General features: G+C 45.5%; 1 protein-coding gene across 1 annotated transcript in view; it reads right to left on the minus strand.

Moving 5' to 3' along the window:
• Dis3l (DIS3 like exosome 3'-5' exoribonuclease) overlaps positions 1-11,883 on the minus strand; it is a 32,057-nt gene that overhangs the window by 2,806 nt on the left and 17,368 nt on the right. The window contains exons 5-10 of the mRNA XM_036193621.1: positions 8,596-8,618; positions 7,769-8,101; positions 7,168-7,260; positions 3,354-3,887; positions 1,518-1,672; positions 1,236-1,414 (exon numbers count right to left, since the gene is read on the minus strand). Of these exons, the coding sequence (XP_036049514.1) occupies positions 1,236-1,414; positions 1,518-1,672; positions 3,354-3,887; positions 7,168-7,260; positions 7,769-8,101; positions 8,596-8,618 (1,317 nt within the window). The remainder of the gene's footprint in view (positions 1-1,235; positions 1,415-1,517; positions 1,673-3,353; positions 3,888-7,167; positions 7,261-7,768; positions 8,102-8,595; positions 8,619-11,883) is intronic.

Below are 11,883 nucleotides of genomic sequence, written 5' to 3' on the forward strand. Positions count from 1 at the left end.
AGGTGGCTCAGTGGTTAAACACTTACTGTCACACCTGATAACCTGAGTTCCATTCTCTGGGATGAAGATGGTAGAAAGAGATTACCAACTCCCACAAATTGGCTTTGACTTTCACTTGAATGTATAGATATACACATACAATAAACAAACAAACAAACAAACAAATGAAATTTAAAAGATTTTAAAGATATGAAAAATTAAGCTAGGTGGTGGTGCACAATTTTCATCCCAGCTCCCAGGAAGCAGAGGTAGGCAGATCTCTGCGTCTGAGGCTAGCCTGGTCTACAGAGCAAGTTCCAAGACAGCCAGGGCTACATAGAGAAACCCTGACTAAAAACTACCCCCTCAAAAAAAATTCTAGACAGTGTAACTTTTTGTTGTTGTTGAAACAGGGTCTCACTACTGTGTAGTTCTGGCTGTCCTGGAACTCACTATGTAGATCAGGATGGCCTTGAACTCAGAGATCTGCCTGCCCCTGCCTCCCAAGTGCTGGAATTAAAGGCATCTGACCATGCGTGGCTCTCTCTCTCCATATATGTGTGTGTATGTGTGTGTGTGTGTGTGTGTGTATGTATGTGTATATGTATGTATGTGTATATATATTTATATATACATACACACGCATATAAAACTATATTATATACTATATAAAAACATATACTATATATGTACATATAATATATACTATATATATTATATATATATATATGTGTATATATATATAAAACCAGCTAGTCTCAAACTTAAAACCTGCATGCCTCAGCCTCAGCCTCCTGAATGATGGGGTTACACCATACCCAGCTGCTTGAACCTTTATATCTCTACCTTTTGGGAAAGACCTTTAATCCATTGTCAAGCTTCTAATGCTAAGCGTGGCATAGAACATAGAGTATAGAGGCTGAGCTGGAGGGTCACTTGAGTCCCCTAAGTGAAAACTCAGCCTAGGAAAGAACAGTGAATCCTTGTCTAAACAAAACAAAACTGCCAGGCATGGTGATACACACCGTTAGTCCCAGGACTTGGGAGGCAGAGGTCAGAGCAGAGACTCTGTCTCAAAAACATACAATCAAACAACAACAAAAATCCCCCAAATTCACATTATCAGAACACTAGTAAATGTAATTAAGAGCACTGGTTACAATAATTATGGAGTTTGCAAAAATATATGGTACCCCATTCTCTTATGTGGTAAAGCTGGTCTATGAGATAGGGGGGAACTTGAAATTCCTTCTTACTCGGTTTCTGTTGTTAATATGTCTGCATAATTCCTCAAGATCTTTGTTGCTGAACAAAGTGTCTTTAATTTCCATCTTCTTGTCTTTTGAAATGGCTCCCATTAATAGTCGGTGTACAACAATATCTGAATATCTTCTTATCGGAGAAGTAAAGTGGGTATATTTATCTAATGCAAGACCTTCAAAAGGAAACCAAAACTTCAGAATAAAGGACAGACAAGAGAACTTTCCAAAAGATTTGCTCAAGATTGAGCCATTTGTTAAGACAACGCTGTCAGTCACCATAATGATGGAACTCTTCCTCTGCACAGGATCCAGTGGAGAAGTAGAGTGCATTGGACATGGCCTGGGTAGCCATGGAGCGCAGCAGCCTGTTCACCATAGGGTCGTTGGGGTCGTTTGCACTATCCAGAGAGTCAGCCAGGGTTTTGTTGGACCTACCAAGAAACAGAGACGCCTTGATGGGTCCCCAAAGGCAATTTACAAGTGACAGTTTCCACTCCTTGGTTTAAATATCTTCATTCACCAGTAGTTAAATTTATTTTAGCCATAATTTTCTTTTTTTAAAGATTTATTTATTATGTATACAGTGTTCTGTCTGTCTGTATGCCTACTCGCCAGAAGAGGGCACCGGATCTCATTATAATGGTTGTGAGCTACCATGTGGTTGCTGGGAATTAACTCAGGATCTCTAGAAGAGCAGCCTAAGCTATCTCTGCAACCTGTCACAGTTTTCTTTTCAATACAGAAATCTAGTTTGCTTTTAAAGTTAAAACAAAGAAAGATTGTCAGAATTTGGGAATTTTTAAAAAATTATTAATTTTCAAAAATATGTGTATATACGTCCATGCATTCATGTGGTGCAGCAGCCCACTGAAGCCAGAAGAAGGCATTGGCCCCTCTCTCGGACTGGAGTAAGAGGCAGTTGCGAGCTTCTATGTGGGTGCTGGGAATCAAGCCTGGCTTCTCTGTAAGAGCAGTCACGTCACTTTGCTCTTAAGTGCTGAGCCCCCAGAATTTATATTTCTTAGGGAGTAGAGTAATGTCCCATTAATACAGGGCTAAGCCAATGCTTGACTGAAATAGGTGGTCAGGTTCTTATGGAAATACATTCTTTTTGTGGAGGGGAGGGTTTAGAGACAGGGTTTCTCCGTGTAGTCCTGGCTCTCCTAGTACTCATCATTTTGTAGTCCAGGCTAGCCTTCAACTCAGAGATCTGTCTCTGCCTCCCTGGTGCTGAAATCAAAGGTGTGTGCCCTCCCACCCCCCAGTGGAGTTACATTCTTAATACACACTCAACTGTAAGTATCCTATTTTTGTTCTTTATTTATCAAGAATGATTTATCCAGAGGGAAATTTCAAAAACAAAGAAGCAGGCATGGCAGCACACTCCTGTACTCTATGCCCTCCATAGATTAAGTCAGGAACCATGGTGAAAACTAGTCTCCAAAAAAAAAAAAAAGCAGACCAAAACTTGATATGCACAGGTAAACCTACATTACTTTTTTTTTTTGAAGAACAAAAGAGAGATTTATTTACTCCAAAAGTAAAATTTTAAACCTTTAGGAACATACTAGTATATTAAAACTAAGACCAGGAATATAACATAATTCAGTTCTGGGCAGCTGGCTAAGAGAGGTGAAAGGTGAGATCAATGATGAACACACAGGCTTGGGAAATGGCCTCTGAGATGAGCCTCTGAGCATCAGGGCCTTGGATGAGAATCCTGACCTTGTCCTGCCCAAAAGGTAAGTGATGGGCAAGTTACTTAACCCTGTCAGACTAAAGTTCCCATCAGTAAACTGTGAATGACAGGGTCACCACCTCAACATTCTAAGGACTAACCAAAAGGATGTGGTCCAAAAGGCCCTTGGTCATGTGACCTGCATGCAGGTGACTCAACCAATGACCCAGACTCTGATAAAAGGTATTTTAATTAGAACCTTGTGCCTGGCAACTACATAGTTTTTAAATCTTCTTTAAGTAATCCAGGCTGGCCTCAAACTGCTGACCTGGCTGCCTCAGGCTCCAATGCATCACTGTCTGGCTACATGCCATATTTTAGGAACCATAAGATAAACAAGTACAGTACTCTCTGGCCCCTCAAAAGAGGATTACCGTGTGTCTATGAAGAAGCCTTTCGCTTTAGCACATTCCCGGAGCTCCGAGAAAAACTCCTGGTGTGGAGGAGGGTGTTGGCGAAGCAAAGCCTGGTGGGGGAAACTCTCCCAGATCTTCTTGGCCACCCAGTGGTTGGCTAGGATCATGCATTCGGCCACTGTCTCATGAACCTCCAGGGGCTGCTTGGGGATGAGGTCGTGAATGTTCTTCTTGTCATCTAGCTGAACTCGAACCTCCACACCTTCCAGCTCCAGGGCACCACAACTGTCTCTTTTGGCTCGGATGTGGCGGGCTATGTCAGTCAGCTTTCCAATTGCCCACACTAACTCCTCCAGTTTGGCCTGTCGGCTCTGCTCCTCCAAGGCTTTGAATTCTGGAATATCGTCAATAATGCTGAAGTTTCCATCCAGTAGCTCTTGGGCCGCCTCGTAGAAAAGTTTGTAAGCTGATCGGATAATGGTTCTGCCATACCACACCTTCTTAATTTCATAAGAGGTTTTATCTAATTCCCACAGGACACTCACAGCGTACCTATAACACCAGAGGTATCAACACTATCATTATTCCACTCTATTTTCTTTCAAACAGTTATACGTGCACTGTATTTATTTTGTACATGCTTATGTGTATAGGTGCTCATGGGAGCATCATGACACACATGTGGAGGTCAGGGGCTCATGACAGCCAGTTCTCTCCTCCACCATGTCGGTCCTAAGGACCAAACTCACACTTAGTACCAGGTATCCTTACCAACTGAGCCATCTCACTGTGCTTTCATTCTTTTTAAAGATTATTATTCTTTATTTACGTCTATGGGTGTTTTGCCTGCACATATATCTGTGTACTAGATGTGTGCCTGCTGCCCAAGAAGGGTGTAGAAGGTGTCAGATTCCCTGGAACTGGAAATACAGGCAGTTATAAAAAGTTATGTGGGTGCTGGGAATCAAACCTGGGTTGTCAGAGTTATCTGGAATGCCAATGCTCTTAGCTGATGAACCATCTCCCCAGTTCCCTCCATGCTATCTTACAAGCAAGCAGAACTTGACCTTGAATCTAATTAGAAAGAAATGACTTTTGCTACAGACCTTGGGTACAATTTCAATTCCTTCCTTCCTCCCTCCCTCCCTTATTCCTTCCTTCCTTCCTTTTCTTCCTTCCTTCCTTCCTTCCTTCCCTCCCTCCCTCCCTCCCTCCCTTCCTTCCTTCCTTCCTTCTTTTCTTCCTTCTCTCTCTCTCTCTCTCTCTCTCTCTCTCTCTCTCTCTCTCTCTCTCTCGTTTTGGTTTTTTGAGACAGGGTTTCTTTGTATAACAGCCCTGGCTGTCCTGGAACTCAATTTGTAGACCAGGTTGGCCTCGAATTCAACAGAGATCCACCTGCCTCTGCCTCCTGAGTGCTGAGATTAAAGGCATGATGCACCACCACACCAGGATTATTCGTATAATTTCTTAAACTAATCACTTCATCACACATACATTCTACGTATGTATGTATTTATACAGTTGTGCATATGTGTGCCCAGGGCTGTGGTGGTGCATTCCTCTAATCCCAGCACTCAGGAGGCAGAGGCAGGTAGATCTCTGTGAGTTCAAGGCCAGCCTGGTCTACTGAGGGAGTTCCAGGACAGCCAGGGATACACAGAGAAACCCTGTCTTGAAAAACCAAAAAACAAAGTCAGGCTGGATGTGATGGCACACTCCTTTAACCCCAGCACTTGGGAGGCCAGCCTGGTCTACACAGTAAATTCCAGGCCAGCCAAGCTTACAGAGTGAGACCCTGTGACAACACCCCAGTCAGAATGGGTTCTGCTAAACTCCGAGCAACTCTGAAATGAATTCACATACAATATGAAACCTTACAGTTCTCCATTTTGATTAGAATAGCTTCATACTAATTGAGTCAAGCCTGTTTAGTGCCCGAGGAAGTTAGAGCAAAGCCTTTAAATCCTATAAGATGACAGGGAGCTTGGTATCAATCTTGATGATAGGCTAATTAGCAAAAAGCTCATTTAGCAAAGAACTATTCTGCCACCAAAACATTTTATTAAAAAAACCTATGTATTTATAATGCATATACTTTAAAGGGACTAATTTTCCTAATATGTACAGAGTTTTTATGAGTCAGTAATAAATCACAAACTCAAATGAAAATGCATAAGGAATATGAAGTAGTTCACAGGAAAGAATATATAAATATCCTTTAACAAAAATGTTTAACTTCACACATAGTAGAAAAATAGAAATTAAAATTAAGACACTACTTATCCAGCAAACTGACTCAGATGAAAGGATGCAGCCTAGTGTATGGGTCAGGCTGTGGGGAACTAGCTCTTGCTTCCACTGCTGTGGAAACAGATTGCTGTAGCCTCTGTGGATGCAATCTGACTGTATGGATCTAAATACAAACGCATGTACCTTGACATAAGTTCTGCTTCTAGGAATTTCTCTTCAGATATATTGAAATGCTGAGATAGATAGATAGATAGGGGGGAACTATTGATGGATGGTGAGATGTCTCATTTCTCAGTGTTAAGAGCACTGGCTCTTCCAGAGGACCTGGGTTCAGTCCCCAGAACCCACATGGGGGCTCACAATTGTCTGTAACTTCAGTTCCAGGGGATCTGATACCCTCTTCTGGCTTTTGAAAGCATTATACACATATATGGTGCACACACATACATGCAGGCACAACACTCAAGACATACACACACAAATCTTTTTAAAAAGGTGGAAGGGCTGTGGATATAGCTCAGTTGATAGAGTGCTTTGCTTAGCCTGCATGAAGCTCTGGGCTGGATCCCCAGCACTTTGAAACCTAGGCATGTTGGTGCATAGGCATGAGGTTCAGAAGGTCATCCTTGGCTTCCAGTTGAGTTTGAGAACAGGATGACACCTTCTCTCAAAAAAAAAAAAAAAAGAAAAAAGGAAACAATAAAATTTTAAGTGCTGAATAGCATGTGTGTATAAAATATATTATATACAAATGGTGCGCACACACACAGACCTATACATGATCTCTTCTACACACACACACACACACACACACACACACACACACACACACACACACTGTTAATTGAAACAAGCAGTTTGCTCAGGAAGGCTAGCACTCCTAGAATGGGAGTCTGCTCTTTGTATGTATGGTATGCTAGTTGTTTTTTTTTTTTTTTTTATACAAAGTAAAAATTACAGGGGTTGGAGAGATGGCTCAGAGGTTAAGAGCACTGGCTGCTCTTCCAGAGGTCCTGAGTCCAATTCCCAGCACCCACATGGTGGCTCACAACCATCTGTAATGAGATCTGGTGTCTTCTTCTGGCCTGCAGGCATATATGCAGGTAGAATACTACATACATAATAAATAAATCTTAAAAAATAAAAATTTCTCATCCATATTTATATTAATTATAGAAAAATATTCAAGGAATCAGTACCTGAGGAGAAAATAATAGGAAGGAGCCTTTATTCCATCTTTGGAACTTACTAATTTTAGACTATCTAATTATGTATTCACTGATAACTCACACTCCCTAAGCTCAAGTGTCTTGGAAGGAACAGCATCTACTCGGGAGTGCACTGCATTCTCCTCAGCCTGGGGCCTACTTCAGAAAGCTAACATCAGGAGAACAGAAAGAAAGGAGGAGACAGGAAAAACAGAGCTGCCTGAAACCATACATGGATGGAGAGAAGGCATCAGGGAGGGAGGAGACAGGGAGCAGAGGGTAGGGTGTGGAGTGGTAGGAAGAGCACATTGGGAGGCTGAGGAAGAAGCAGAGCAGGAGGGCGGGGCAGCTCTGAAGGCGAAACTCAGACTCACCTGTCAACGCCTCCCAGGAGAGAGCAGAGATCTGCACTCAGGATGGAGGGCAGCATGTCATAGCGGCGATCGGCTAGGTAATAAGTGGTGGCCCTGGAACGACACGTGCAGTGTGACTGACCTTCAGCGTGCGCAGAACTGCTGACTGTGGGCTGCAGGAGGTAAACAGCCGGGACCAGGGTTGCGTTCCCCTGGGGCTACTGCTCCTCAGAAAGCAGAGCGGCTGCCTAATTAAATAGTTCCCGTGTGCCCACTTGACCAAGTCACACTGCTTTGGCTGAATATTCTTCCACTGGTGTAGAAAGTGAAAGTGACATGAATCTTGGTTGTATGAGAAAAATGGGAGCCATAATGATCTAGCATCTCTGTACATACCATATTACATGTGAAAAGTCACTCACGTGAGTGAGAGTATGTGGTAAAAGGTTAAGAAAGGACACAAACTGATCAAGGAACTATTTTCCTGAAGTGGGGAGTGGGGAGAGTGCTCAGGAAAATCCAGAAAAGATTTCCAGAACTACCCAAACAGGAGATCTTGACCATCTGACTAGCACAGATACAAACACGCAGCACACTGCTGACTTCCCATAAATAGGGTTACCTTGTTCTAGCTTCAACATCACTGTAAGAGTTGGGGGCTACAAAGTGCGTGACGTCGGCAATATGGACCCCGAGCTCCAGGTTCCCGTTAGTCAAGGTTCTGACTGAGAGTGTGTCATCCACATCTTCACAACCTTTGGGGTCGATGCTGAACACAAGGTGGGTGTTCCTCAGGTCTTTTCGCACTCTTTCTTCTTTGGGACTCACCTTCCAGGGGTTTTCTGGTGTGTTCACTGGCATCTCACACATCTGCACCAGAGACCAAATTCTCAGAAATCCATGCATTATAAGATTCTCTAAAAACCCACTGTCTTGAGAGGGGTTGGAGACATGACTCAGTGGTTAAGAGCATGGACTTCTCTGCCAGAGCACACAGGTTCAATTCTCAGCACTCACGTGGCAGCTCACAACTGTCTGTAACCCCAGTCCCCAGGGTTCCAATGTCCTCCTCTGGTGGCTTCTTTGGATATCAGGCATTCATGAAGACATTGTCTATCTTGTTCCTTGAGACAGAGTCATTGTTCACTGGCCTGGAGTGTTCCATTTATGCTAGCCTGGCTGGCCATCAAACCCTAAGGATCTCTTTCTATCTCCTTTCCAGAACTAAGATCACTATAAGCATGTGTCACCACGCCCAGCTTTTCTGTGGGCTCTGGGTGGGAACTCAGATCCTTGTGACTGCATAGGCAGCGCTTTACTGACTAGGCATTTTCCCAGCCTTATTCATATTCTTTTATTAATAACTATTCATCAGGTGCCTCACAAATGTCAGGCACTGGACTGGGCTCTGGGGAGTCAGGAGTCAGCAGAAAAGACAGTATTGAAGACCTCATGGTCTGCTGGGAAATGTCCTGTGGCAGTCTGGCAGTCTCATTAGTCATGGGGCTAGAACAAGAAGGAACAGGTGACACTGGTGTGACAATGTGTCCTGTTTCCAAAGGAGCCCCATGTTTGGATATACTCGAGCTTTTAATTCAAGTCAAGCCCTAAAGAGAAAAAAAATCTACACCCCCCCAAATAAAAGCTTATTCCTTAGAGACAGTTGAAACAAGACCAACCTGGGGCATTTTCCTTCTATGATTACCTGTTTACATCATCAATTAGAAGCTAAGTAGGCTAAAGGAGAGAGATTCTAGTCCTGTGCTGTCTAATCCAAACTTCGTCTTATTCTAACATCTTCACGAAGAGGAGCCAAGCGAGTCAACAAATAATTTCCAGAAACTAATGCTAAACATAAAAATTTAATCATGTACAATAGTTAGACTACTTTCTTATTGTAGCCCCTGTTCTGTCAGACGCTATAATGAAAACAAGCACACCCTTCACTGTGGGTGGTAACTCACACTGGGCCACTGTTTTTCTGGAAAACTCTCTGCCACTATATAACAAACCTATTTAAATTTTTTATGCCCTTTGACTTGGTAATTTAACATTCCAAGGGCATGATCAAAAAGAATAAAAAAGGCAACACTGATTAAAAAAATGTTTCAAGTAACAGCTTTTCCCTATCCTGAAAAATTAAATACTACCAATGTCCAACAATTGAGGAATGTTTAAGCAAAGTAGAGTAAATTAACTCCATTAATTTGTCTTAACTACTAAAAATAACTAGGCTGTAGCGATATATAGAAACAATTTTAAGTGAAGAGGCACCAATGGATGTGGTCAGGAAGGCAGAATAAAGATTTCTGAGACTGGGAAAGGCGATAAAGTGAGGGAATCACTGGTACTTTATGTTCACTGGACTTTTGTTTTCTGTAAAGGCTTCAATAACATTTCAAAATGAGCCTGATTTTTTGATCCATCCATTTCTGGTGGGGGCACAGCTCGGTCTGGTCTGTAATAAAGATATGTAGGGTGGGGGTGTGTGTGCACGCCTTTAAACTCAGCACTCTGTAGGCAGAGGTAGGTGGATCTCTGTGAGTTCCAGTCCAGCTATGGCTACATGGCATGACCCTGTCTCAGCAAAAATATAAAAAAATGAGGAGGAGGAGGAGGAGAAAGAGGAGAAAGAAGAGGAGGAAGAGGTGACAGTGAGGAGGAGGAGGTGACAGTGGAGGAGGAGGAGGAGGAGGTGACAGTGGAGGAGGAGGAGGAGGTGACAGTGGAGGAGGAGGAGGAGGTGACAGTGGAGGAGGAGGTGACAGTGGAGGAGGAGGAGGTGACAGTGGAGGAGGAGGAGGTGACAGTGGAGGAGGAGGAGGTGACAGTGGAGGAGGAGGAGGTGACAGTGGAGGAGGAGGAGGTGACAGTGGAGGAGGAGGAGGTGGCAGTGGAGGAGGAGGAGGAGGTGACAGTGGAGGAGGAGGAGATGACAGCGGAGGAGGAGGAGGTGACAGTGGAGGAGGAGGAGGAGGAGGTGACAGTGGAGGAGGAGGTGACAGTGGAGGAGGAGGAGGTGACAGTGGAGGAGGAGGTGACAGTGGAGGAGGAGGAGGTGACAGTGGAGGAGGAGGTGACAGTGGAGGAGGAGGAGGTGACAGTGGAGGAGGAGGAGGAGGAGGTGACAGTGGAGGAGGAGGTGACAGTGGAGGAGGAGGAGGTGACAGTGGAGGAGGAGGTGACAGTGGAGGAGGAGGAGGTGACAGTGGAGGAGGGAGGAGATGACAGTGGAGGAGGAGGAGATGACAGTGGAGGAGGAGGGGAGGTGACAGTGGAGGAAGGAGGAGGAGGTGACAGTGGAGGAGGAGGAGAGGTGACAAGTGGAGGAGGAGGAAGGTGATAGTGGAAGGAGGAGGTGACAGTGGAAGGAGGAGGAGGTGACAGTGGAGGAGGGGGAGGTGACAGTGGAGGAGGAGGAGGGGTGACAGAAGTGGAGGGAGGAGGAGTGAACAGTGGAGGAGAGGGAGGAGATGACAGTAGGAGAGAGGGAGGGATGACAGTGAGAGGAGGTGAGGGAGGTGGACAGTGGAGGAGGAAGGAGGTGACAGTGGAGGAGGAGGAGGAGGTGACAAGTGGAGGAGGAGGAGGTGACAGTGGGAGAGAGGGGGAGGAGGAGGGCAGTAGAATTAAGTGGAGGAGGGAGGTGGCAAGTGGAGGAGGAGGAGTGAATAGTGGAGGAGAGGTGAGGTGAACAGTGGAGGAGGAGAGGTGACAGTGGAGGGAAGGAGGAGGGGTGACAAGTGGAAGGAGAGTGAGTGAAGGAGGTGAAGCAGTGGAGGAGGAGGAAGGGGTGAACAAGTGGGGGATGGGAGAGGGGACGGGAGGCTGAGTGACGTGGGAGGTTGACAGTGAGGAGGAGGAGTGATCAGTGGAGGAGGAGTGAGGTGACATGGATGGAGCGAGGAGGGTGATAGGTGGAGGGAGGAAGGAGGTGACAGTGGAGGAGGGAGGTGGACAGTGGAGGGGAGGAGGTGACGTGAAGGGAGAGTGACTAGTGGAGGAAGGGGATGACGGAGTGGAGGTAATGGAGGGTGAAGTGAGGAGGAGGAGGTGAAGTGAGGAGGAGGAGTGTGACTGGAGTGGAGGGGGAGGTGACAGGTGAGGGGGGGAGAGGCCGGGAGAGGGGAGTGACGTTGGGAAGTGAGAGGAGCGGAGAGGTGGGAAACAACAAGAGTTGAGGGGAGTGCGGGGTGCAGTGGAGGTTAGATCTAGGAGGGAGGTGACAGTGGAGACGGAGAGGAGGGCAGATTGGGGAGGGAGGAGAGGTGATAGTGAGGAGGGAAGAGGGAAGGAGGTGACAGTGGAGGAGGGAGGATGGGAGTGATTATGGACGGGGTGAGGAGGGAGGTGATAGTGGAGGAGAAGGTGGACTCAGATGAGGAGGGTGGAGGGCAAGGGGTGAGCACCGAGAGACAAGTGGAAGTAAGAGGGAAGGAGGTGACACAGTGGAGGAGGAGGAGGGTGGGGTGGGCTTCTGACTCCTAGACCCCTGAGACATAATCACTTTTAAAAGCACAGGCTGAAAGAAATATACAATTTTGAGATCAGTGGGGGCTTTAGGACCACTCAAGTCTATAACCTACTTGGAGTTGACTTTAGTTTGGGAGGGGTGAGATTTTGTTCTTAATCAGCTGTGGCTTTAGACACGCTGGTTGTTACATAGTATGAAGATTTTTTCAGGGATGGAGAGATGGCTCAGTGAAGTAATAGGGCTTACACACACAGCACCGAGTG

Source organism: Onychomys torridus, chromosome 7 (assembly GCF_903995425.1).
Source record: "Onychomys torridus chromosome 7, mOncTor1.1, whole genome shotgun sequence".
Classification (NCBI taxonomy): Eukaryota; Metazoa; Chordata; class Mammalia; order Rodentia; family Cricetidae; genus Onychomys; species Onychomys torridus.